Raw genomic sequence first — 26,075 nt, forward strand, 5'->3', positions numbered from 1 at the left:
CGACCTACGGTTACCTCTTGGACCGTGAAGGCCTGCCTCAGCGTCGGTGCAGCATCTGGTTGACAGTGGTCCATATTCTGGTGCACTGTTTCACTTTGACTGCCCAGCGACAAAATCTTGGGTTAGCAGACTCGTTGCCACTCATTTTGTCTGACAACGTCTCTTTGGTTGATTTAGTTTTACATTTTATTCGTGAGGGTGGGTTTTATCATTTGATCTAAGTTTTAGCACATGTCCTCCACCTTAGTGCTTTTAGGGTGGAGGTTTTAATGTGTTACAGAGTGGCTGGCTTTCCTTTCTATTCTTGTGGTCCGCCAGCCACTGTTATCTGCTTTCGTGTTTTACTCTCTTCTGTTTCTAGCGTCTCTGTTGTTTTCTTCCCCTCTTTTGATCCTTTTAGTGTGTTGCCTTTCCTTCATTCTTGTGGTTTTTCTTTTCTTTCTGTTTTGTGTCATATTTCTCGTCTGTTTTATTCTCACACATGTAGCATTGTTTTATTAGGAACAAGGGAATGATGACCTCGTAGTTTGGTTCCTTCCCCCTTCTTTTAAACCATATAATCCCATCAGTGATGATCAAATCCATTTAATATTGGATTGTTTTCCCTATTCGCCTGCATTAACACAAATTTTTCTATATTTACATTTGTTGTTTAGTATTTATCATTTATGGAAGGTTTTCAAAATTTCTTGTTTTTGTAATGTTTGTATATTCTGGAGTATTTGCTTTTCATAAATAGCAGCACACTCCATCTAAGAGGTCATTTATCTCCTGGCTGTGTGTTGATGTTTGTAGTAAACGTGCTTTCAGTGTCAAGTGCTGTACTTCATTGATACACTACCGCCAGATTTGGACTTGATCGTTGTTACGATGTGACATTGTTTGTTAGAGTAACTCGGTACTTCAAATCACCAACATAACCATGGCCCCAATTGAAATGTAAAAGCCTACATGGATAGGGACCCGAAGCAGCACATCATTCTCCCAAGGTCCATATATTTAAGAGACCAATGTATTCCAGTAGTTAGACTGCACATCAGGAATTCACCAGTATTTTCTGGAGGTGATACTCAGGGCCCAATCAAATGACTGAAAAGATTTAATCCAGTTGCCAAATATGAGAGGTAGTGTGACATGATATTTTGGCAGATGTGTACTTGTAATTGGGCTGTTCAGTCAAGCAGTGATTAGAGGCCAACAAAAAAAGCTAGATAGCTGAGACAAATTCCAGGTTAAACTGGAGAAAACATTTGGTGGCAATCAAGAGCAAGTCCACTAAGCAGAACAATTGAAGATCAGGGCCCATTGATGCAGGGAAACTACAGTCTTACATACAGGATGTTTTGACCCTGTGAAGGTGACCCAAAAAAATAAAAAAAAGTATTTTATAATAAACAATTCATTCATGAAAATTTTTCCAAAATTCCTTCAGTCACCTTCGAAGTACTCTGCACTAGATGGGATGCAATTGTCAACCATTTTTCCCACAGTTTGTAGCATGTCTGTAGCTTTTCAACTTCGATATAACCCAGTGCTCTTTGCAAAGCTGTTTTTACTACCTCCACATCATCATAATGCATTCCTTTGTGTTTTTTTTCATTTGTGGGAATAGGAAAAAGCCACATGGGGCTGTATCTGACGAGTACAGTGGGTGGGGAATGACAGACCATCCCTGAGATGCCAAATAGGGGGTCACTCTTAAGGCTGTGTGTGCAGGGGCATTGTTGTGATGAATGGTCCAGTCACCTGGTTGCCAAAGTCCTGGGTGTTTCCTCTGCACATCCTCTTGCAGATCTCTTAATATTACCAAACTGCTAGTTAACAGACTGGTCAGTGAGTACAAATTCGCAATGCCTCAGTTCCATTAGAATAAAAAATAGGCAGTGATCATAGTCTTCACATTCGACCTCACTTGCCTTGTGTTTTTTAAAAAAAAAAAAAAAAAACTGGGAGAATTGGGAGTTCTCCACTGGCTTGACCAACTCTCATCACCTGTAATGCCTTTGTTCAAAAAGTTTGTATCACTTTGTCAAGTCCTAGCACACGTACATGTGTGTGGTTCTTTGCTCCTGTTTGAGAAGATGCGGAACAAATTAAACAGCAACATGTGTCATGTGCAAATCTTTACTCAAAATTTGCTGGCAGAAGCTCCAAGTAATGCCTGTCTCTGTTGAAATTTGGTCAGTCATGAAATGACAGTCCTCCCTCTCTCCCTTTTTTAAACAATGTTTTCCTCATTTCACAAGGTTGCAGGACGTCCATAATGAGGTTGGTCTTAAACATACATCTCATCATGTTTAAAATATTTCATGCTCATTCTTTGTTCTTTTGAAGTGGCCATAACGACTTCACATCTTGAACAAGCCAACTGTCAGAGAAACACAACACTACACTCACGCGTTAACCTACACGCTGAAGTTGTCTGCACAGTTGTTTTAGGAAGGTCTCTACTGACCCCATGTGGTGGGAGAACTCTACTACATCTAAGAATGGCAGCGCCCTCAGTCCAGTTCTTCATCCCAACGACCCCCAACCCCTTTTATGTCACATTGTGATGAATCTGAATATCGCAGAAGCTGGTCTGCATAACTTATCCAAAAAAGAAATAATTGTTTTGTGGAATATTGTTGTTTTGTAAATAATTAAGTACAGTTTAGGACAGGAATGAAATAATGTTTAATGTTTCACTACTCCTCGTTTCACACTTTTGTATAAGGGAAATTTTCGTGCTTTTTTATTTTTTCAGACAAATGTACAAGATACTTAGCATATGGATTAGCCCACGAAATTAACTTCTGGGTCATTTGTACATTGCACCTACACTACAACTTATGGCTTGTTATACACTTCTTCATTAAATGTTTGCTTGTATTCACACTTATTTGATTTCATCACTTTTAGTCAGTAGATCTGATATTGAAGGCCTTAGCTCCTTTGTGACTAAATTTTCCATGTAATTTTCTTTTCTGTTAGCACACAGATTCAAGGGAGTTCATATTGACACTCCACATAAAAGCCAATTCCAGTACAGTAAACAACCAACTCGTAACTGCTGTTTGTGGAAATGATTGAATTCAGGTGATAATGTCTACCAGCATGGTCACTTGACTAGAATACTAATGAGGCACTGAGAACCATAAGCACCCTGTAGTCGACCCCTCATTTAAGTGTATTTTAGGCAACTTGATGAGACAGCTTTACTTGACTGTTTATATAAACAGTGTGGGCCTACAGCACAGATAATCCTGACTCGCCATAAAATTAACAGATTTCGGTAGCATTAATAAATGCCACAATCTCAGAAAGGCAACGATGTGCATTATGGTTCTCGTGCCTCAAATGGATTACTGTATGATAAAAGTCAAAACTTAATTTACTACAACTCTTTCAGAAATCCACAAAATAGGTTTTTCTGTCAGTATAACTACAACATATACTGACATCCAATCTAGTTTTACTGTATTGTGAGCAAATTGGCATATCTGAAGAATGTGCTGCTGTCTAGTGGGATTTATGCCAAGCGAATGGGAATAAGTCTGCTGCAGTGTGCTACCATCTGGTGGCATTGATGTAAACTTGTAATTGTGTGGTAAGGGCTAGCTGTGCATGCTGTGAACTGTGCATGTTGTGGACAGCGCATGTTGTTTATCAAACCCATATGTATTTGGCCCGTGAGGCAATTATATCATGCCAGTTGTGCATGTGCAGCTCCTTAAAATGTGCACAACTGAAGTTATGCTCATGACCCTGACGCCAAGTTTCACAAAGTCTAGAAGAGTAGCAATTTAGCATAGTGCAATAGATTTAGTGTGGTGTATTTCAGATTGCTGCATCTATGTTATGTTTAACAGTATTCAAAGAAAAATAACCAAAATATCTGCAAGGTGTCAAAAGTTTGTGCTCTCGTGCTCTTATGCAGCAGCCACGACTGGTATTAATGACTCCTAGATGTGGTCCCTAAAGAAGTTTTAGATAATGATCACAACCTCACCTCTGTCATCAGAAGGGTAGTGAGAGAAGAGATACAGCATTTTATGGCAGCCAAAACTGTCATACTGAGTAAGCTTGAGGTAACAGCCATGAATACAGACCCATGTCAGGAGGCAATAGAGAATGTTGAGGAAGAGTTGTATCAGTTTTTAGCACAAATATGTCAGAAAGAAAGAACTCTGCCAACTTGGACTTAATGTGACATCTGTCAAACCACAACCCAGTATTTAACAGACATAAGTACAACCAATTCCTCCATCGAGGGAAACTCCCTGACAGAGAAATACACATTTGGAGACAGAGGAAAACACACATCCACTGTGGATGCCCTGGACATGTTGTATGTTACTACAGAGAAAGAACAACAACTTAGACTACTATGCTGCCAGACATCAACCATTAAATAGTTAAATTCATGCTGGCTAGCTGTAGATGATTATAATTAACTGCAGATGATTATAGTGTACCTGTAAGGTGAATCCGTTGGTGTACTGTACTCAGGGTCACTCCCTAGGATGCCATATCCATTACTCAGCATCGTACAGGAGTTCCATCTGCTTGCCCAACCACCCAATTCAGGAGGATGTAAGTGAGGCGACCATCTGTGGAGGTGAGGCTGCCAAGATGAAAATACTCCATGGAGAACAGTCACAAAGATTTCAAGAAATCTCACTTCACCTCATGTCACTGAGTCTTGCTGGTAAAGAAAAACTATAATTTATTAATACATACTGTTCTGTATACAAGTCTTTCGTCCTTGAAAATCTCAAGAGATTGTGGACCATTACCAGATGTGTAGCTTACCTTACCTTTTCTTATTTCCCCTTTCCAGTAGGAAACACTTCAAGAAGGGACATTATACATTACTTTACTGGAACTTCCAGCAGTAAATATTTATTTTATTGTATGTTATTTGAGAATACTGAGTTAGTATCTGATTATTTATGTTAAAACTTTAATTTTTCTAATACTAAGGAAACTGATGGTTTGACCAGTGTGATAGTCATTCTTTTATTTTGTAGTGAAAGCAGAAACTACTGGCCATGAGAGGTTTTCAGATGATTGCAATTCCGGAATTGCTGACTGGTCAGAAACAACAGAGGAGTTGCAAATTTTAGCACCTCATCTCTGTCGACTGTGTGCCAATGTTTCCGGAGATCTGGTAGAAGTTTTTGGAGAAGAAGGGAAGAAATTGGATCTTTGCAATAAAATACACACACATCTACCAATAATGGTGTGTATCTTTGTCTTTTCAGAAAACATTGAAATCTCTTAACATTATTAGTCTTTTCTCTGTAGTGTATTAATCAGCTTAAATTTTCCAGGTGACAGAACAAGATGCCCTACCAACTAGATGTTGTTGTTCTTGCATATCAAAGCTGGAAATGTGCCATAAATTTGTTATATCATGTTTAGATGCTAATTCTAAGCTGTGCACAATTCTTCGTTTACCACGGACATCGGATGATGAGGTAAGAGCTTTACAGTATCAGCTGCAAGAAACTGTTGTTAATACTGATGAGCTGTTAGCCTATGGCTATGGACATTTGAATAAAGATTTAGTGTGAAGTGGTGTGTCATAAATCATTTATATATGCAGTTGTTCATTTTTTATATTTTCATAAAATTATTGATTTACAAGTAGGGTAAGCTTTGCTGTCCTGTTTAGTGGCAGACCATAACACAAAGATTTCAAAACTTTACACAACATTTTTTTTGCTCAGATATGTAAATGGTTTGAAGATTTAATTTATCTTCTCAAGTTTCGTATGAAATTATGTTTACAGAACACTGGCACTTCACTGATGTTGGGAGAACACAATGGTCCATTTGAGACTGCCGTTATCGAGAAAGAGAGTAGTTTGTCTGACAGATTTAATGAAGAGGTGGATGTAAATCCCAATATAAGAGAGGCCAGTCTGTTAAAAAATGGAACTGACATGGGCAAAAATCAGACGAATTTTGTTTCAAGCAGAGTGCTGAATGATAATAAAAATGACAATATCAGAGGACGTAATGTAATGAAAGAAGCTTTTCCATATGAAGAACGTGCGTTTGTTGTAGAAGGAAAACAGGAAATGAATAAACAGTTGGTGATTGCCAATGTGTGTTCCTACATTAACTCCGGCAAAAATAAAATAAATAAGAAGAGAAATCTTCAAAGAAAGGTAATTTTGATAGTAAATGGTAGCGTATGGAAATTTGTTCTTAAGGTAAAACAGTTGTTGAAATTTGCTTGCATTTACACTATCTGATCAAGAGTATGTAGACACTTACTAGTGGACATTAATGATGGGGTGTGTCCACCCTTCACCTTTATGGTGGTTTGAACTCTGTTGGGGACACTTACAATGAGGTTTTTGAGTGTTGGTGAAGGAATGGCAGCTAATTTTTAAAGAGCCAAAAGGAGAGAAAATACTGATGTTGATGTTGAACTCTGGAATTTGGAGTGAAGTTGATGTTCTAACTTATACCAAAGGTGTTCCACGTCATTCAGGTTAGGACTTCATTATAACAGTCTTTCAACATGCCTGAAAGATTGTTTGGAAAACTGTTGTTAACAACCCCCCTCCCACAAAAAAAAGATCTCTCATACAATCTTTCAGGGATGTTATTGTCCACAAACCATTGCCTCAGAGACATACCCTGTACTTTATTAACTCCCAACGTGCGGTCATTGTGCCAGCTGGACCGCTAGTAGAACTTTGGAACTGTAAATGATAAGTGTTGTGATTTTATTACAGCCACCTTGTGCAATCTTGACAGCCACTGTCTTATCAGTACGTGAGTTCTATTGGGTCTTCATTTAACTAGGGTTGTTCTTTTGGGTTTCCACTTTGCTCACCTCATCAACATTCGACTTGGTCAGCTTTAGAAGAGTCAAAATGTCTCCAATGGATTTGGTGCCATGCAGTGACTAGCCTACGTCGGAAGACACTGAGATCTCATGACACACATTGTTCCGTTACAGCATCTTTACGAAAAACACAGTACTTCCCGCCAACTTTTGTACTGGCTGTTCCCACTTCTTGTAATGTCTCGACCATTTCTGCATTACATAGTGGTCTCTGGATACTTTGGATCAGATAGTGTAGCCTTTTTCCATAACGTTTGAGAGATGATTATTATTTCTATTTTCTAGTGGTGATATATAAAAACATTTCTCAGACAAATTGTCCAGATTTAAAATAAATGAACGTATGAGCTGCAAGAATAACTGTTTGTCCTGTGTAATGAGTATATCTTATAAAACACTATCATATGTTAGTTTTTCTTCAAATAATAATCGTGTCCAGATGTTGAAGGACAAAAAAATAACTAACAATTTTTGAAGCATAATAAATTTGAGTTATAGGTTTTCTGTAGCATCCTTGAGCTTTTGGTTTGGTACTTTTTATGTTACAATATGGAAATCGTTTTTTACATATTTTTGGAAGAAGAGTTAGAAACTATTGTCATTCTGGTGTGCATACATTCTCTGAAACTTGTGTTAATATCTTTTTGAGTATAGCGTGTATTTGAAACAACGTCTGGAATGTAAGATTGTTGTTTTCACTCCACATTAATGAAATGTGAAGTTACTTGAGAAAGTGTGAACTTTGTTTGCAAACAACCTTTATTGTTGATCACTGGTTTTGGTGATGGTGTTTACCATCTTCAGATCTCACTAAAAGCTTATTACGTGTATCCTATACCAGCAGTACAAGTACACTTTCTAAAACATTGCCAGGTATGTGTGGGACAAGCTGAACGATGCATCAGAAGTAGACATTAAAATCCACAGTCTACAGAGTAATTCACTAAATAATGCATGTGTTCCATACCACCCCCTCCCCCACCCCCCCTCCCTGTGGGTCCACTGGTGAGAGTAGGCCTGAGGTATTCCTGCCTGTCATAAGAGGTGACTAAAAGGAGTTTCACACATTTCAGCCTTTATGTGATGGTCCCCTGTAGGGTTTGACATCAATTTTTCAAAATTTTCCCGAAGAGCGAGCCAATTGGGGAACGGTGCCTTACGTGGTGCATTGTGTCCATTGTGCATTGAGATCTTGGCCCACTTTCTCGTCGTCGCATTGCATTCACATCCATTCTGCATCCCTTGGGTGAGGACACCTTGCTGGGTGCATTTTCCACCATGCACTATGCAGTGTCGTTTTCTGCGTCGAGGATGACCATGGACTTCTTTACACCTCACATCCAGCACGGGAGCCAGTCTGTTGTGGTGGGGCCGCGATGTACCCAGTTGGTTGTAGCCACATGGCCACACAGGGATTGCTCTGCTTTGCCTGCGCTTTTAACTCCCCACGTATTCCAAGGGGCTTCAGGACTCCCAGCAATGGCCATCCTGCCAGGAGGCCTTTGCTGTGGCTGGATGGTGCCAGTGGGGAGGGCCACTGGTCAGAGTGGGTGGCATCAGGGGAGATGACACACGATGAAGCGTAGTCCATCATCTCTTGCTAGTGGTGAAACACCAGTAGTCTCTTAAGTGTTCACAAGCTCAATTCAGTGCATAGAAGTACGACCCCAAATCGTTTCCCTCCCTGGGCACACCATGGGAGGAACGTCAGGCTAAGGATGGCAGCAGATCTTATTCGCCCCAGTACCTTGTATTTTCTAGAGCTGATGGGGAGTCTTCATGCCGATGAAGCCTCAGTTTTTTGTTGAGCATTTAGAGGACAAGTTTGGGAAGGTGGAGGGCTTGTCCAAAATGAGATCTGGGTCGTCTTGATCAAAACAACATCCTCTGTCCAGTCACAAGCATTACTCACTTGTGACAAGCTGGGGGACGTTTCTGTAACCATCACACCCCATAAGAGCTTAAATGTGGTTCAGGGTATCATATTTCTCAGAGATCTTTCTTTGCTGTCTTACGATGAGCTGTGCACCAATTTAGAGTGGTGATGTGTACATTTCGCCTGACGTGTCCGCCAGGGACCGAGGGATAATCAGGTTGCCACCGGTCCCTTCATCTTGGCATTTGAGGGAGATACATTGCCCTAGAAGGTCAAGGTGATAAGCTACTGCTGTGATTTAAAACCCTATATCCCTCCCCCGATGCGGTGCTTTAAGTGCTGGAAGTTCGGCCATATGTCCTCCTGCTGTACTTCCAGCGTCACATGTTGCAATTGAGGGATGCCCATCACATCCTAATACTACATGTGCCCCACCTCCCATCTGTGTCAACTGCGGAGGGCACCATTCGCCTTCCTCTCCAGACTACAGGATTCTCCAGGCACAATGGAAAATCATGGAGTAAAAGACCCTGGACCAGCTGACCTACACGGAGGCTAAGAAAAAATTTGAATGCCTACATCCTGTGCGTATGGCATCATCTTACGCCGCTGCTACAACAGTTTTGGCACCATCAGCTCCTCCAACCCCAGTCAAATCTCAAAGCCAGAAGACTACCCCCCCCCCCCTCCTGTTGCTCCTGCACCACCTACTTTGGGAGCAACACCCCCCCCCCCCCCTTCCCAGCCATCAGGGACGTCCGTCCCCACTTGTAAGATGGAGAAGCGTGCGTCTTCTTTGGCTTCTCTCGCTGGGAAGGGGTCCCTTGGGTCACTCCCTTCCCAGGTTTTTGCTAGTGGGAAACATGACACCCACCAGTGGCTGAAGAGCCCCAAAGCAGCTGGTCGTAGGGCTTCACACTCATCTTCAGACCCGGAGACTGAGCCAGTGAAGTCCTCCCAGCCAGGGAAACCCAAGGAGCAGCGAGAGAAATCCAAAAAGAAAATCCCTAAGACCAAGGAAATAGTGGTGGCATCCACACCACCGCTACCTACAAGCTCTGCGTCTGAGGATGGGGGTGGAGATTTTGGCATCCACTGAGGATGACCCTCAGGCACAATAGGTATAGACTGCTCGGGCAATAAGTCAGTGGCAGCGGGTGATTCTGAGGCATAAACTACCTCATTGAATGTTCCATGCCTTCCCAGTCTAATGATTGGGAATTGCGGCAGTTATTTCCACCACCTGGCTGAGCTACGGCAACTATTAAGCTTTACACCTGCTATCTGCGTTGCCCTCAAGGAAACCTGGTTCCCAGCAGTGCGGACCCCTGCCCTCCATGGCTATAAGGGATATTACAGTAACCGTAACGACTATAATAGTGTCAGGTGGAGTTTGCATTTATGTCCTAAACTCAGTCTGTAGTAAATGTGTGCCCCATCAAACCCCTCTTGAAGCTGTGGTTGTCAGAATAAGGACGACACAGGAAATAACTGTCTGCAATGTATATCTTCCTCCAGATGGTGCAGTGCCCCTGAATGTATAGCTGCACTGATTTATCTATTCCCTAAACCTTTCCTACTTCTGAGAGATTTTAACGCCCATACCCCTTTGTGGGGTGGCACTGTACTTACTGGCTGAGGCAGAGATGTCTCAGCTGCCTCTTAAACACTGGGGCTGCTACACTTTTCATTGTGGCTCATGGTAGTTAATCGGCCATTGATTTATCAATTTGCAGCCCTGGACTTCTCCCATCTATCCACTGGGCAGCATATGATGACCTGTTTGGTAGTGACCATTTCCCCATCTTCCTGTCACTGCCCCGGCGTCAGGCCCACGGACGCCTGCACATATGGGCTTTAAACAAGGCAGACTGGGAAACTTTCACCTCTGCTGTCACCATTGAATCTCCCCCACACGGTAACATCGATGCGATGGTTGAGCAGGTGATTATGACAACTGTTTCTGCGGCAGAAAACGCGATCCCTCGCTCTTACGGGTGCCCCCAGTGTATGGCAGTCCTTGGTGGCCCTGGAAGTCACTGATGCAATTTAGGAACATTGGCAAGCTCTACAGCGGCATAAGCAGCACCCTTTCCTGGAGCACCTCATAGCCTTTAAACGGCTCCAACTTATCAAATGACGGAAGAAGCAGGAGTGTTGGGAGAGATAAGTCTCGACCATTGAGTGCCATATGTAACCTTCCCAAGTCTGGGCAAAGATCAAGCGTGTTTTCGGGTATCAGACCCCAACAGGTGTTCCCAGTGTTACCGTAAATGGTGTTATCTACTGATACAACTGCAATTGCCGAGCACATTGCTTGAGCCTCTGCATTCAAGAATTACCCCCGAGCCTTTCGCACTCTCAGATGGCGGCTGGAAGGGCATGTCCTCTCATTCAGTAATGCCACAGTGAATCCTGCAATGCCCCATTTACAGAGTGGGAGCTCCTCAGTGCCCTTGCACATTGCCCCGACACAACTTCTGGACCTGATTGGATCGACAGCTAGATAATTAAACATCTGTCATCTGACTACAAATGACATCTCCTTGTCATCTTCAACCGTATATGGTGCGATGGCGTCTTTCTATTGCAGTGGCGGAAGAGCACCATCATTCCGGTCCTCAAACCCGGTAAAAACCCACTTGATGTGGATAGCTATCGGCCCATCAGCCTCACCAACGTTCTTTGTAAGCTTCTGGAACGTATGGTACGTTGGCGGTTGGGTTGGGTCCCGGAGTCATGTGGCCTACTGGCTTCATGTCAGAGCGGTTTCGCCAGGGTCTTCTCTACCACAGATAAACTTGTGTCCCTCGAGTCTGCCATCCGAACAGCCTTTTCCAGAGGGCAACACGTGGTTGCTGTCTTTTTTGACTTGTGTAAAGCATATGACATGACCTGGCAACATCATATCCTTGCCACATTGTATGAGTGTGGTCACCGAGGCCCACTCCTGATTTATATCCAAAACTTCCTGTCGCTTCGTTCTTTTCGTGTCCTAGTTGGTGCCTTCCACAGTTCTATCCATATTCAGGAGAATGGAGTCCCGCGGAGCTCTGTATTGAGTCTCTCTCTATTTTTAGTGGCCACTAACGGTCTAGCAGCAGCTGTCGGGCCCTCTGTCTGACCTTCTCTGTATGCAGACAGCTTCTGCATTTTGTACTGGTGCTCCAGTACTGGTGTTGCTGAGCGTCGCCTACAGGGAGCCATCCGCAAGCTGCAGTCATTGGCTTTAGCACATGGCCTCCAGTTTGCAGCCGCAAAGTCATGTCATGCACTTCTGTCGGCTTTATACCATTCATCTAGACCTAGAACTTTACCTTCGTGATGATTCACTCACTGTAGTGGAGACATATAGATTCTTAGGACTGGTTTTCGATGCTCGTTTGACTTGACTTCCTCTCCTTCGTCAGCTAAGCAGAAGCACTGGCAGCACCTCAATGACCTCCATTGCGTGAGCAACATTAGTTGGGGTGCAGATTGCTCTACGCTGCTGGGGCTCTACAGAGCCCTTGTCCAATCCCAAATTGACTATGGGAGTGTGTTTTATGGTTCAGCAGTGCCATCAGCGTTGCATTTACTCGACCCTGTGCACCACTGCAGTATTAGACTAGCAACAGGAGCTTTTAAGATGAGTCCAGTCACCAGAGTTTACTGGTGGAGGCTGAAGTCCCTCCGTTGCAGATCAGACATAACTGCTCACCAGTTACGCTGCATGCATTCGTAGTTCTCCTGAGCATCTGAATTACCGTCTCCTTCTCCCGCCTGCGGCAGTCCATCTCCCACATCGGCGGCCCAGGTCTGTGCTAACGATTTCGGTTTGCTTTGGGTCCCTTCTTTCTGAACTGGAGTCCTTCCTTTTACTACCTCTACTTGCGGTCCGTTCACGTATGCCTCCATGGTGTACACCTTGGCCGCAGCTTCGTCTGGAACTGACATGTGGCCCTAAGGAATCCGTTAACCCTGTGGCTCTCTGATGTCACTTCCTCTCGATTCTTGACGTGTTCCGGGGCTCTGAAGTGGTTTACACCAATGGCTCGATGGCTGATGGTCACGTAAGCTTTGTCTATGTTCACGGTGACCATATTGAACAGCATTCCTTACCTGATGGCTGCAGTGTATTCACTGCAGAGCTGATGGCCATTTCTCATTCACTTCAGTATCTCCATTCACGCCCTGGGGAGTCTTTTCTTTTATGTACTGACTCCTTGAGCAGCCTGAAACTATCGATCATTGCTACCCTCGTCATACTTTGGTAGCGTCCATCCGGGAGTCCATCTATGCCCTGGAACAGTCCATTCGTTCAGTGGTGTTTGTCTGGACCCCTGGTCACGTTGGAATCGCAGGAATGAACTTGCTGACAGGCTGGCCAAACAGGCTACACGGAAACCACTTCTGGAGATGGGCATCCCTGCAACTGACTTGCGTTCGTTATACACCGCAAGGTTTTTCAGATTTGGGAGACGGAATGGCAAAATAACAGTGCGGACAACAAACTAAGAGCCATTAAGGGGACCACGAATGTGTGGAAGCCCTCGATGAGGGCCTCTCGCAGGGACTCCATGGTTCTCTGCTGGTTCTGCATTGACCGTTCCTGGGCAACTCTCGGCTACCTCCTATGCCGTGAAGTATCGATGCGGCACCCGGTTGACAGTTGCCCATATTCTTCTTCTCTGTCCTGTTTTGGCTGCCCTGTGACTTCATCTTCGGTTGCCGGACTCGTTATCATTGATTTTAGCAGATAACGCCTTGTTGGCAGATTTGGTTTTACATTTCATTTGTGAGGGTGGGTTTATCATTCGATCAGAGTTTCAGCATGTGTCCTTTGTCCCTCTGTGTCCTCCACCTTAGTGCTTTTAGGTGGAGGTTTTAATGTGTTGCACAGTGGTTGGCTTTTCCTTTTTATTTTCGTGGTTGGGCAGCCACTGTAATCTGCTACCTTATTTTACTCTCTTCTAACTGTTTCTTGCATCTGTGTTTTCTTGTCTTCTTTTGTTCCTTTCAGTGTTTGCTGCCTTTCCTTCGTTCTTGTGGTCTTTCCTTTCTTTCCGTTTTGTTTTATATGTCTCGTCTGTTTTGTTCTCACACTTGTGGCATTGTTTTATTAGGAACAAGGGACCGATGACCTTGTAGTTTGCTCCCTTCCACATCTTTTAAACCAACCAACCAACCAACTCGTACCACGCACTATTGTGCATGTCATTGCAGCCATGTTACTGCTAGACTCAAGATGAGTAAAGTAATAGAAATGTGAAGTGTTTAATTGTTCCAAAAATATGTGCCAATAAGCACCTCCACAATTTCAAACTTTTCAGAAGCATTACAATGCAGATGCCAGTGTGTGCAGATGCAGATTTGGTCTTTCTGTAGTAACAGATATAAATCCATATTTGTAATCAGATCTACATACATACTTTGTGAGATACTGTATTGCGCATGGAAGACTGTGCTTTATATAATATATAGGAATTCTATCTTCCTCCATTCACATATTGAATACATGACTTATCTGTATATCCATATACTCACCCAAATTTCTCTAATCTTGTTCTCATGATCTTTATGCAAGATCTACAGTGGTGTCAGCAGAATGATCAGAGTCTTTCTTGAATACAGCTTCTCAGAATTTACCCAACAGAAATTTGTAAGAACATCTGGTCTCATTCAAAGATTCCTTGGGTGTCTCTTACATATTCGTACTGTAAGCCATGCATTTGAAACTGCTGCAGCTAACTTACACAACTTCTTAATATTATCTTAGTTCATGAATCACCCTCCACACAACATAACATGGAAAAACAAGTGCTGTACACTCGAAGTGGAAAGATAGCTTCCTCCGTGAGAAAAGTATTCTGCTACATTGTGCCAACATCATAAACTTTCTCCATTTTCCACTTCTTCAGATATTGTCTGTCTCCTATTTAGGAATAAGATCACTCTGTTTTGGCACCCTCTCCTTGCCTCTTCCTTTATGCATTCATGCATCTTCAGTCTGAGTACTTTGTGCTTTTTATTTCTGTTATATTTTCAGTGTTTGCTTATTTATTGCCTTATATCTCAAAGCAGCTTTTTAAAGTTACTTGCATCAGAATATAACAAAATCTCTGCACTATCGGCAAGAAAATAAAAATTATTCTTGTTTTTGTATCACAATTTTGTAATCCCATTTCATTTCAAATTGAGTTTTATTATTACCCATAATTAACATTGAAGAGTAAGGGTACCGTAAAGTTTCTGTAAGAATGTTAAAATTTGTAAATAGGTTTTTGCAAGGTGTGCAGTTATTTATTTTACTCAGTATTCTTACTACTCGACTTTTGGATAGCCATTGTTTAGGTTTTAACTCACTTGTCAGTACAGTGAAAGATATATTAATTCAAACTATACCTTATTCAGTTACATTTAAATCGTTACCAAATACCTCATTTAATTTTTATATATACATAATATAAGTATGGTCTTTTTGTTTCAGAAATACAAGAAATCAAAATTTGAAGTTGCATTGATGAAGTTAAAAAAGGTATATAGCTCATCACTTGCAGTTTCTCCATCTAAGGGACAGAGGCTGGATGCAAAAGATGTATTTTATTGGAATCGGTAAGGCATTAATATAGTTTCACAGCATCCTTTTAGCCATTGAACTAGTTAATTGTGGTTCAGTATTTTTTTTCTTTCCCTCCCCCCCCCCCCTCCTGTTTTTACTGCACTACAATACTCCTGATAGGAGAAGAATATATTTTTTGCTCTGAAACACTTCAAGCCAGATGCTATAAAATCTTATTTAACTACGAAGTTGTTTCAATTTCCACATCTAGATACCTTAATCACTTTTTGACTGCACAGTACTGTCTGTGTGAACATAGTTTTCCTTTTAGTACAATATTCCAATTGGCAGTGTCCTGCCTAACCACAATATTGTTGCTTCAGTCACAATGTAGATACTTTAATTATTGCCATGCCATTAACTATTTCTGACATAGAGCTGTTTAGGTTCCCCCCTCCCATCAATCTAAATCTATATCGATATCTGCATCTACATTTATACTATGCAAACCACAGTGAGGTGCATGCCCGTACACCAACTGTTATTTTCTGTTGCCTGTGGAAGGTAGGAAGATTAAGGTTAATGTTTGTTGGCAACAAGGCGATTTGATAAGAAGCACTAGCTAAATCAGGTTTTGAAAGGAGTGGTCCCTGTTTTTGTCTTCATTGGGTTAGGAAAATTGGAACAAACTTAAATCTAGGTGGCTGGGTGAGGATTCGAACTGACTGCACACAACTACAGGATTGCTTTAGCTGTAAAAGTGCCCTTGGCAGTGCTGCACAGTTTCTGCTCTCTGTAATATTTCTAGTGTTTTTACCCTTACTCAAAGATTACATACTTTTTATGACTTCTTAAATAATTATAGTTAACGGTTTGTGCTCCCTTTGTATCTGTATATCTGCAATTCTGAGATAAAAATAATCGTTTTAAAGATATACTCTCTAAATTTTGTTTCAGAAACATCCACATTCAAGAGAGTAAGGTTCAGAGTCCAATCATTGATACTCAGATTTCCTATTGTTCCTAAATGTGCTATTTCAGCTTGGGCACCCGACTCAATAACTGTGGCGGGCAAATGATTTTGACATGCGATATTAGATGTTAAAGTTTGACCAATGCAAAACTACAAGCTTTTCATTAACTTTGTGAAATGTATCCTTTTGTACTATTAAAAAATGACAAAATATTTGCTATCAGAGCATATGATATTCCAAAATGCTAAACAAGAAGAATGACCCAGTTGACCATTGCTGCAGTCCTGCCAGGGCTTTAGACCATGTTGATTATAAAATTCTACTAGGGAAACCAAAATGCTATGGTATTAAGAACTTTCTTGTTTTGTGGTGGAAAATAGAAATTAAAGGGTCATATTCAAAAATGATATAAATCTAAAATTTAATTTGATGTAGGGAAACATTAATGAGGATGATCCTCATATTTCAGTATTTGACAAATTCCTGCTCATTTTACATCAATAATTTATCAAAGACACTGGAGGACAAGTATACTGACCAGGGGCCCAAACACCATGACACCAAAAAGTACCAGAAGTATAATATACCACACTCTTAATGGTCAAAGCAAGGAAGTTGTCGTGACCTTTCTATAGAAACTCATATTATGCAGCTTCAAACAAATTAAAATGAGTGACACATACTTGAAGTAGAGCTAAATGGGTTCACACTTTATTTACTCCATGCATGAAATTCGTGTGCACCCAGGTGGTTAATAAAGTGAGGTGGCACCAGCATGTAGATAAGTTAACCAAAACACTCTGCCAGGTTTGCACTTAAAATTTCTCTCATTGTGTTGACCTGCAGCAGAATGGCTAGCATACTTTGCATGCCTTTGCTCAGTACCATCCTTTAGTGTATTCCTCCGGAACTTCGCAACTAATGCAGGAGCCACTTCTGGAACTGCTGAATTATTAAACTTGTGTGACAATATATTTGCTTGGTAATGGTATTTATGGTAGTTAATAAGAGTGATAGACTGAAATTTACAACCACAGTAACAGAAGTTAAAATAATTCCACATAAACTATGCATCTGTGTCTAGGGTCTAGAAGGGAGTTTCCTATTGTGGTGTAAAAACCTGTAACATGTTCGTTATCAAGCAGAAGATAGGAAATTTCCAAAATTAAAATGAGAAATTTCTGCAATTTATCAGAATTGGACTTGCAGATTTAAATTCTTGAGAACAAAAAACTTCATATTAAACGTGCTTTTAATGTTTCCAGTATACAGACAGTGTGCAGTGCTTTCTGAAATCACTGAAATTATATAAATGCTTAGTATAAATAAGAGCTGCTGAATAGTGAGAGAGGAGGAGCAGTGACTTTTTTAAAAAGTAGCTGCTTTTCTTTTAAAATTAATACAGGGTGATTCCATGAAGTTACAAACTTTCAGGGATGACGGAGGAGAATGGATGTTTCAGTTTAACCCTTTAACTGCTCTGAACGTGTTAATGCGCGCACCTTTGTACCTGTCCCTGTGTGCTCTGAGCGTGTTTACGCGTGCCACCAGTCCTTCTACCTGGTAATCTGAACGTGTCTACACATAGACATGTTCACAGTAGGACTGTGGCGTACATAAATACGTTCAGAACACAGGGACAGATACAAAGGCATGTGCGTAAACACGTCCAGAGCAGTTAAAGAGTTAAGGTAAGAGTCCCTGGTCAAAAAATGACAGAGTCCAAAGTTATAAGTGAAAATTGTTCTGTTACCTCTGGCTGTGGAATACATGTACTGATATTGTTGCTAAGATTGTAGGGAAGGCTTTCAGAGGAAGTATTATAAACCAAACCAAGAAAAAATTCTAATAAAAATGGGCTCTAAGAGCCATAAGCACTACTTCCATAGAAGATTTGTTATCACAATAGCGAAGATGAATGAGACCCCTAGCACTTAACGTATGCTTTTTAAAACTTATATTTACTGTGCTTTTTTCTTGTTTTGATCAATGCTACCTCCTCCAAAAATAAGGAAACCAGAGAGCTTGCAGTAGAAAAAAGTTATTCGTGGGATGGAAGATGAAAAATTGCTCATAGCTCTTAGGTGTGCATTTTAGAGCTCACATGTTTTTTTCCTTGTTTTGGTCCATACTACCACCCTGTACATGTATTCCACTATCAAAGGTACCAGAAAAATTTTTGCTATTTAGATTCTGTCGTATCTGCAGCAGGATCTATCATCTCAGATTGATAAATGTACCAGGATCTGTCACCCTTGAACATCTGTAACATCATGGAATCAACCTGTATGTCAAGTAAATCTCATAATTGTCAGTATGAATAGATTAGCATCATGTGTTATTGGTTGTTAATATATTTAACAGAAGTATCCTTTAATAAATGCCTCTGTCTGTTAATGAATGACATTACTTGTTCCACATTCCTGAAGGCTCTCCTTCATTACGCTTTGTGATTGCGTGAATGAATTTGCAGTAGTCAGACAGAACTGCGTTCTCAACAAAATGAAGATTATTTAGATATAGTCCATTAACTGCTGTTTTTCTTCATTTTCCCAGTTTAAGGATCTGAAAACTACCTCTAGAGCTACTGAGAGCAGTTCTGGATATATCATTTCTCCATGACTGACTCATAAATTCTAAATTTCTCACTACCCTGGTAAAGTCCAATGGAGGCTGTAACACAGACTTATAGTTTCTTCCGTATACTAACAGTGTAGATTTCGTTGTATTGTCCTGTTTCATTCTCTTGTTTCTATGTACTACATCCACTTCTTGACACCAGCGTGTTCCTTTGTCTTCTCAAATTGTAATATTCCCCTTTTGATGTTGGTGTTAATCATCCCCCCCCCCCCTCCCCCCCCCCCCCCCCCCAACTGCCCTTGTGAAGTAGAATCATACAACATTATCAAAATTTTGGCAAAGTGTCATCTTCTCTAAATATTAAAAAAAAAATTTGTCAGTTGTGTTAGTATTACATTTCCTCCAACATTAATAATTGTTTCCAACACTTTCCCTTTCTTCGAACTTTAAATGGCTTTATACACCAGATCTGATGTTACTTCCAGAATGTAATTATTTTTGTTATTAACTAATCCCTATTAAAAAATTTAAAAATCATGGAATGCTTGAACAGTTTTTGTCTGTTGTTAATTACTGTGCATCTAAACTGATGAAATGTCTTCACAGTGTAAGTCCAGTCCTGTCCAGTCCTGTCCAGTCCTGTCCAGTCCTGTCCAGTCCTGTCCAGTCCTGTCCAGTCCTGTCCAGTCCTGTCCAGTCCTGTCCTGTCCTGTCCTGTCCTGTCCAGTCCAGTCCTGTCCTGTCCTGTCCTGTCCTGTCCTGTCCTGTCCTGTCCTGTCCTGTCCAGTCCAGTCCTGTCCTGTCTTCTTCACATTGTTACTATTTTTCAGCAGTTTCTTACCAATTTACAGTGTATCTTCTCATATCTGCTGCCACATTTCTAAATAGTTTTGTTTAATTCAGCATATTGTATAATTTGCTTCTGTTTTATAGAAGCCTCATTACATTTCCTTTCCTTTGCATTCTTCATATTTGCATGTTCTGATGTTAGCACAAGTACATCTGTTAAATAATGATTGTTTTTGTCTCTCTGTATAATATTCAGTGAAACCCCACTGTTACACTTTTCAAGGGACTTCAGAAAAATGGTGTAAAATGTGGGAAATAATGTTTCAAACTGTAAAAGCTAGGCACAGGATACCCCCTTGCACTTTATGTATGATATATGTGCATAAAACATCAAAAGACTTGTCAGGGACTTGTTTATTATCTAATAAAAACTGTTGATGTAACTGGAACTGATAACTTTCTGGGAAGTAGGAACGTTTGACTCAATTTCATGTCATAATGTTTTTGAAAACCTGCAGCTGTCATTCATTATAAAATGAAATACTGCACTAGTTACGTGTTTTTTCATGCTTACCGTATTTACTCGAATCTAAGCCGCACTCAAATCTAAGCCGCACCTGAAAAATGAGACTCGAAATAAAGGAAAAAAAAATTTCCCGAATCTAAGCCGCACCTGAAATTTGAGACTCGAAATTCAAGGGGAGAGAAAAGTTCTAGGCCGCACCTCCAAATCGAAACAAAGTTTGTCCATTGTAATATGAGACACAATTTAGGTCGAATGAATGATACAGCTACAGTAGTTTGGTTCGAGTCTAAGCTTAGCAGTTAAGCTTTACCACGTAGCCATTGCTATGCGTCAGGCGCTCCGTCCGTATTTATACGGGTGCCCTTCCTTTTTCACGTGCTTCGTCTGGTTTGAATCGATTGCTTATTTTGCTTTGATCTGATAATTGCCGTTTTGTTTGTTATAGGTGTTTGCGTCACTCTTAAGCTGAAAATGCATTACTGCACTGTGTCATGCATTGTTTGTCGCATTCTGATAGTGCGTGTTTATGGCCTGTCGCGGCTCGCGGCAAGGCTTGCTTTTGTGCGCGCTACCGCCGCGTACAATTAAAAAAAAAAAAAAAAACAATGGCAAGAGACCGCAATTTTTTGTTACTTACACTGCTGCTTTCTTTGATAATGATCAACAAGAATCAAATAGACTGCGTATGATAGAACATGTTCTGAACGAAAGTTAGGCGAAAATTTTTCTCCGTTTGAAAATCTTTGCGGTCGCTTCTTTATTACATCAAATTCTGCACAGAAATTAGAGTAATTTTAGATTTAAAAATCTAGTCACTTGCCGTGCTTCATTTCTGACTGTATCACTATTAGGCATAAGAATAATACGAATATAAACATGACACGATACGTATATTCTTCCGCGTTTGCTGTTGTCTCACTCTAGTTTCGTAGTTTATTAGGCAGACAGGATTTAAATGAGATAGCAGCAAACACGAAAGAATACATGGCAAAATGTTAATATTCGTATAATTCTTATGGTGAAGAGAATACTGTATATGATTCAAATTTCATCAGGTTCCTATTAGCAACCATCTCTTCTCACAGATAGGAAAAAATTCAGAACGTAGAGTTGGCCATATTGACAAACATCCCAAACAGTCTTGCCAGTCAGATTTTCGTAGTACACTGAAATTGTGCTACATTCGAAGATGAACAATACGGAATTTGTATTTACTTCGTTGGATAATGTATGAAAATGCAGTGGTCAAAACTCGCGGCGGAGAAAAAAAGCTCGTCTTCTCCTTTTTTTTTTTTAATTTATTTACTGACGCTGAGATTTTGGCGCCAGTATTTATCCTCTACAAAGTATGCCTGCGTAGCGCTACATATATTCGGCGGCAGAAGTTAGTTGTGGCGGCATGTACCGAAATTTTTCATAATTTCTGCTTGCTTTGCACTCGATTCTAAGCCGCAGGCGGTTTTTTGGATTACGAAAACCGGAAAAAAAGTGCGGCTTAGATTCGAGTAAATACGGTAACATGATGCGTTCTGAGAATTTTTTCTCATTGTCAAGTGGAAGTGTCTACATAAGTATTTTTGTGTAGTGTTTGAATATGTGTTGCTTTGCGTCGCTTGCACTGTAGTCGTCTTTTTGAGGTTATCAGGCACTGTGCCTCCTCAGCTATGTAGAAAACCACACACACACACACACACACACACACACACACACACACACACACACACACACACACAGTCATTCACATCGTCTGTTTGTGTAACATCACAAAAAATACATATTTAAATACTGCACTTGGCACTTGACAACGAGAATAAATTCTCAAAACATGTTTTGCTCAGCATGAATAAAATACATAACTGGTGCTGTGTTTAAACTAAAAACATTTGAGCAACGCAAAGTGAATGGCAGTGTCAACTAGTGCTCCAAGAGCCCATATGCTGAAACGTGTTTAAATATGGTTCAACAAAGGTGTCATGATCACAACAATCACGAAACTGTGTTTGCGCAGTAGAGACAGCTTGGAAGTGGCTGTGGTTGGCCAGGATATCTTCATTCGAATGAACCTAATTACTCCCATCAGCCGCCACGCAAAGTGGAGCTTGGCAGTGACAGGAGATAAGGCATGAATTGTTCCAACTTCTACACCTGTACCAGTTCAAATCCACTGAGTAGTCCCCTGGTGTAAAGAAACTTAACCATGCGATATTTGTAAACATCATGCCAGCATCATTTTTTCTCCACAAACATTTTTTCATAATGCATAAATTGCGGGAAAATTATGACGCAAAAGCAGGTGCAAATTAACATTGTGGACATAGGAAATTGATGAGACCGATAAAAATGTCGTAAACAGCGGGAAAATGTTAATTCCGGGAATGTAAAAGCGGCACAATTCTTGATGTATATCTTTGCTCTAAACCGGAAGAGCTTACAACCCTTAAAATTCAAAAGTGATTAAGGCCATCACTTCCAGTATAATTTCTTTGTTATTTGATGAAGTATCAGTCTCAATTTTTTTGTTCCATTTGCCCTTTCCAAGTCCATTTTGTGTTTCTTTTCTTGTGGAACAGTGTTCTGCCAACATACGAGCTCTTTCAGTTCTGGTATTATGACCAAAGTTTACACCTAAAGAATCATCTTTTAATTTTCATCCTACTTTAGCATTAAAAACCTCCATTACCGGTTTGTCGTGAGATATAAAACTATACTACACCAACCGTCATGAGATGCATGGCAGAGGGTACGTCCCATTGCACCGGTTATTAGGGTTTCTTCCTGTTCCATACACACATGGAGTGCAGGAAGAACGACTGTTTGAATGCTTCTGTTCCTCCAATAATTATTCTCATCTTATCTTCAAGATACCTAAATGAGTGATGTATAGGGGGTTGTAGTATATTGTTAGAGTAATGCTGTAAACTGGTTTTTGAAACTTTGTTAATAGACTTTCTCAGGATAGTTTACCTCTGTCTTGGAGTCTTCCAGTTCATTTCCTTCAGTATCTCTGTGACTCTCTCCCACTAATTAAACAAACCTATGAGTATTCATGCTGTCCTACTCTGTGTGTGTTCAATATCCCCTGTTAGTCCTATCTGGTAAGGGTCCCACACACTTGAACAATATTCTAGAACTGGTCGCACAAGTGATTTGTAAGCAATCTCCTTTGTAGACTGATTGCACTTACCCAGTATTCTATCAATAAACTGAAGTCTACCACCTGCTTTACTCATTCCATTTCATATACCTACAAAATGTTACACCCAGATATTTGTAAGAGTTGGCCCACTCCAGCGGTGACTTTTTGTTTTGTGAAGTGCAAAATTTAAATTTCTGAACATTTGGCACAAGTTGCCAATCTCTACAACAAGGCATGACTGAATATTTATGCAGCTTCTTTCAGATAGTACTGAATTACAGAGAACTGCATCATCTGCAAAAAGCCTGATTTTACTATTAATATTGTCTGAAAGATCATTAATATACAATATGAACAGCAAGAGTCCCAATATACAGGGTGACACAGAGTAATGGGAATGTTTGAAATGAGTAGTGGCAACCAAGGGCAGGTGGCAGTTTGCGAGTAAATAGTGCGCCATTTCGGTAATCATGGATCAGTGAAACGGACAACAGCGTGCGTTAGCCATAAACAATGATAGTTTGATAGGGGCCCAGAGGGAGTTTCGATGTTTCTATAATTTAGGACCTCATGACGTCGAAACTTGTGATAAAATGTTCTATTAATAACTTGGAAGAGGCTGGATCTGCCCTCAAGAAGAAACAGGATGACCAAGAAGTGAGTGTTCTCCAGCGAACATTGATGTTGTATGCGAGTCTGTCTTAGGGAGCTCATGGCGTTCAATTCGTTAGCAAGCAGCAGTGGTTGGAATGTCCTGGGAGGGTGCCCACAAAATTCTTCATCGTAATTTGAAATTTCATCTGTACAAACTACAGATGGTGCAACAATTGAAGGACAAAATTACCGGTTATGATTGGGATTCTGTCAACAAATGATAACAAAAATAAACAATGATTATAAATTTCTAAACAAGTTGTGGATGTCAGATGATGCACATTTTCGTCTCACAGGTTATGTGAATAAACAGAACTACCGTTACTGGGCAAACACAAATCCTAATGATGATCATGAGTGCCCTTTACATGCTAGTAAAGTGATAGTATGGTGTGGTGTTTCATCAATAACTGTCAGTGCCGACCGTTACATGGACATGTTACGAACTTTCGATACACCTGCATTGAACAACTTTCCAAACGCTCAAAAAGCCTTGTTTCAACAGGATGGAGCGACATCACGTACTGCACGGCAATCAATGGAGTATGTGCGAGAATTCTTTGGCAACTGTGTGATCTCATGATTTGGTAACATTCCCTGGCCCCTTAGATCATCAGATTTATCCGCTTGTGTGTTTTTTTCCCCCCCTTCCCCCCCCCCTCCCCCTCTTTCTTGTGGCCTACCTCAAGAGCAAAGTCTACATGTCTCGACCAAGAACTCTGGATGAGTTTAAACAGAGAATTTGGGATGCAATTCACAGTATCCCAGCAGAGATGTTGCAGCGGTCAATGAGGAATCTCATCAGCAGATTTCACGAATGTATTCGTATAGGATGAAGCCAACTAAAGGACATAATTTAAAAAAAAAAAAATGATAAATGACATCAGTGTTTCGTAAATGGCAAAGTTGAAGATTTCAATTACTATGAATGCAATTTCTTTCCGTCATAACTTCTAGTTTCACTTGATTGCGGAAATGTTGCTGTTTTTCTGTCACCCTGTACTTTTTGGGGCACACCCGAAGTTACTTCTACATCTAACAATGAGATTCGCTGGCGTTTACTACTTTTCGTATCCGTCATCAAAATGTGAGCATGTTTTCAACAATTTCTTTAATATCTTTTCTTTATTTTTAATATAATTCTTCCTCTTTCATGTAGTACAGTTTTTAATTTTAAATTTTACCATAAAGCAGTTGGGTTTCTGAGGTCCACATTGTTGGCTGTTTAGCCAAACAGTGTGTAACATGGACTGGGTGCAGAAATAATTCGCTATGCCACAAGACCAATTAGTCCCAAAATTCTTTAACTTTGACTAGAACACCAATGCCCCAACAAATTGAGTGTCAGGGCTTCAGACAACCCTACCCATGATACTGTAGCCCACCAGAGTTTGGCAGGATACGTAAATATTGCTGACAATTAACAAAGATGGACAGCTGTTTCGGCAAAGTCCTGAGTGCTTAAGAATCTTGGCACTTGGCAGCGACATGGCCATTTCACATGCTGATCATGGGCCATCAATCTTTGTGATTCCCATTACCTATAAAATGACCCATCAAGTTTGTTACCTTATGGAAAGAAACTTCCATAGAAACACTTACTACTGCATGATGTGTACAGAATGATACTATAGGGCTAGAGATTATTGTTACATAATGTCAGAAGGTTAATGGATGAAGCCTTACATAGCTACATTATCCCAAAGAAATTCTGGTCGTAGGTAAAGGCTGTTGGTGACGCCAAAGTCCTGTACCTTCTGACTAATGCTCAGTTTAATTCTTACACCATTGCAAACAAGTGTGATACAGGTATTAGTGTCAGTTGAATTTGCCTAAAATTTAACAAGGTTCTGTTGTCCAATGGAATCCCTTTCAAATTCCCTATATAGAATTTGCAGCCGAGTCAACCCATTTTTCAACCAAAATATACCGAACATCCTCTGACCACAAAATTGTGCCCTGTAGTTCAGAGAAAGTACAGGTACTACCACTTACAAGAAGGGTAACACAGGTGATCCACAAAACTATCGTCCAGTATCATCGTCATCATCCTTCTATGGTATGGTCTTTACAACAAAATAATGAGGTATTTGTTTTGTAAATAAAAATTGCATTTTCTTGTTGCGCTGGAATTTATTTCTCTCAGGTGCCT

General features: G+C 40.6%; 1 protein-coding gene across 2 annotated transcripts in view; it reads left to right on the forward strand.

Moving 5' to 3' along the window:
* LOC126167443 (zinc finger protein 493-like) overlaps positions 1 to 26,075 on the forward strand; it is a 39,955-nt gene that overhangs the window by 8,479 nt on the left and 5,401 nt on the right. For both annotated transcript variants that reach the window (XM_049920477.1, XM_049920478.1), the window contains exons 3-6: positions 5,013 to 5,224; positions 5,316 to 5,462; positions 5,778 to 6,158; positions 15,193 to 15,317. In XM_049920477.1, the coding sequence (XP_049776434.1) occupies positions 5,013 to 5,224; positions 5,316 to 5,462; positions 5,778 to 6,158; positions 15,193 to 15,317 (865 nt within the window). The remainder of the gene's footprint in view (positions 1 to 5,012; positions 5,225 to 5,315; positions 5,463 to 5,777; positions 6,159 to 15,192; positions 15,318 to 26,075) is intronic.

Source organism: Schistocerca cancellata, chromosome 1 (assembly GCF_023864275.1).
Source record: "Schistocerca cancellata isolate TAMUIC-IGC-003103 chromosome 1, iqSchCanc2.1, whole genome shotgun sequence".
In the NCBI taxonomy this organism is placed as follows: domain Eukaryota; kingdom Metazoa; phylum Arthropoda; class Insecta; order Orthoptera; family Acrididae; genus Schistocerca; species Schistocerca cancellata.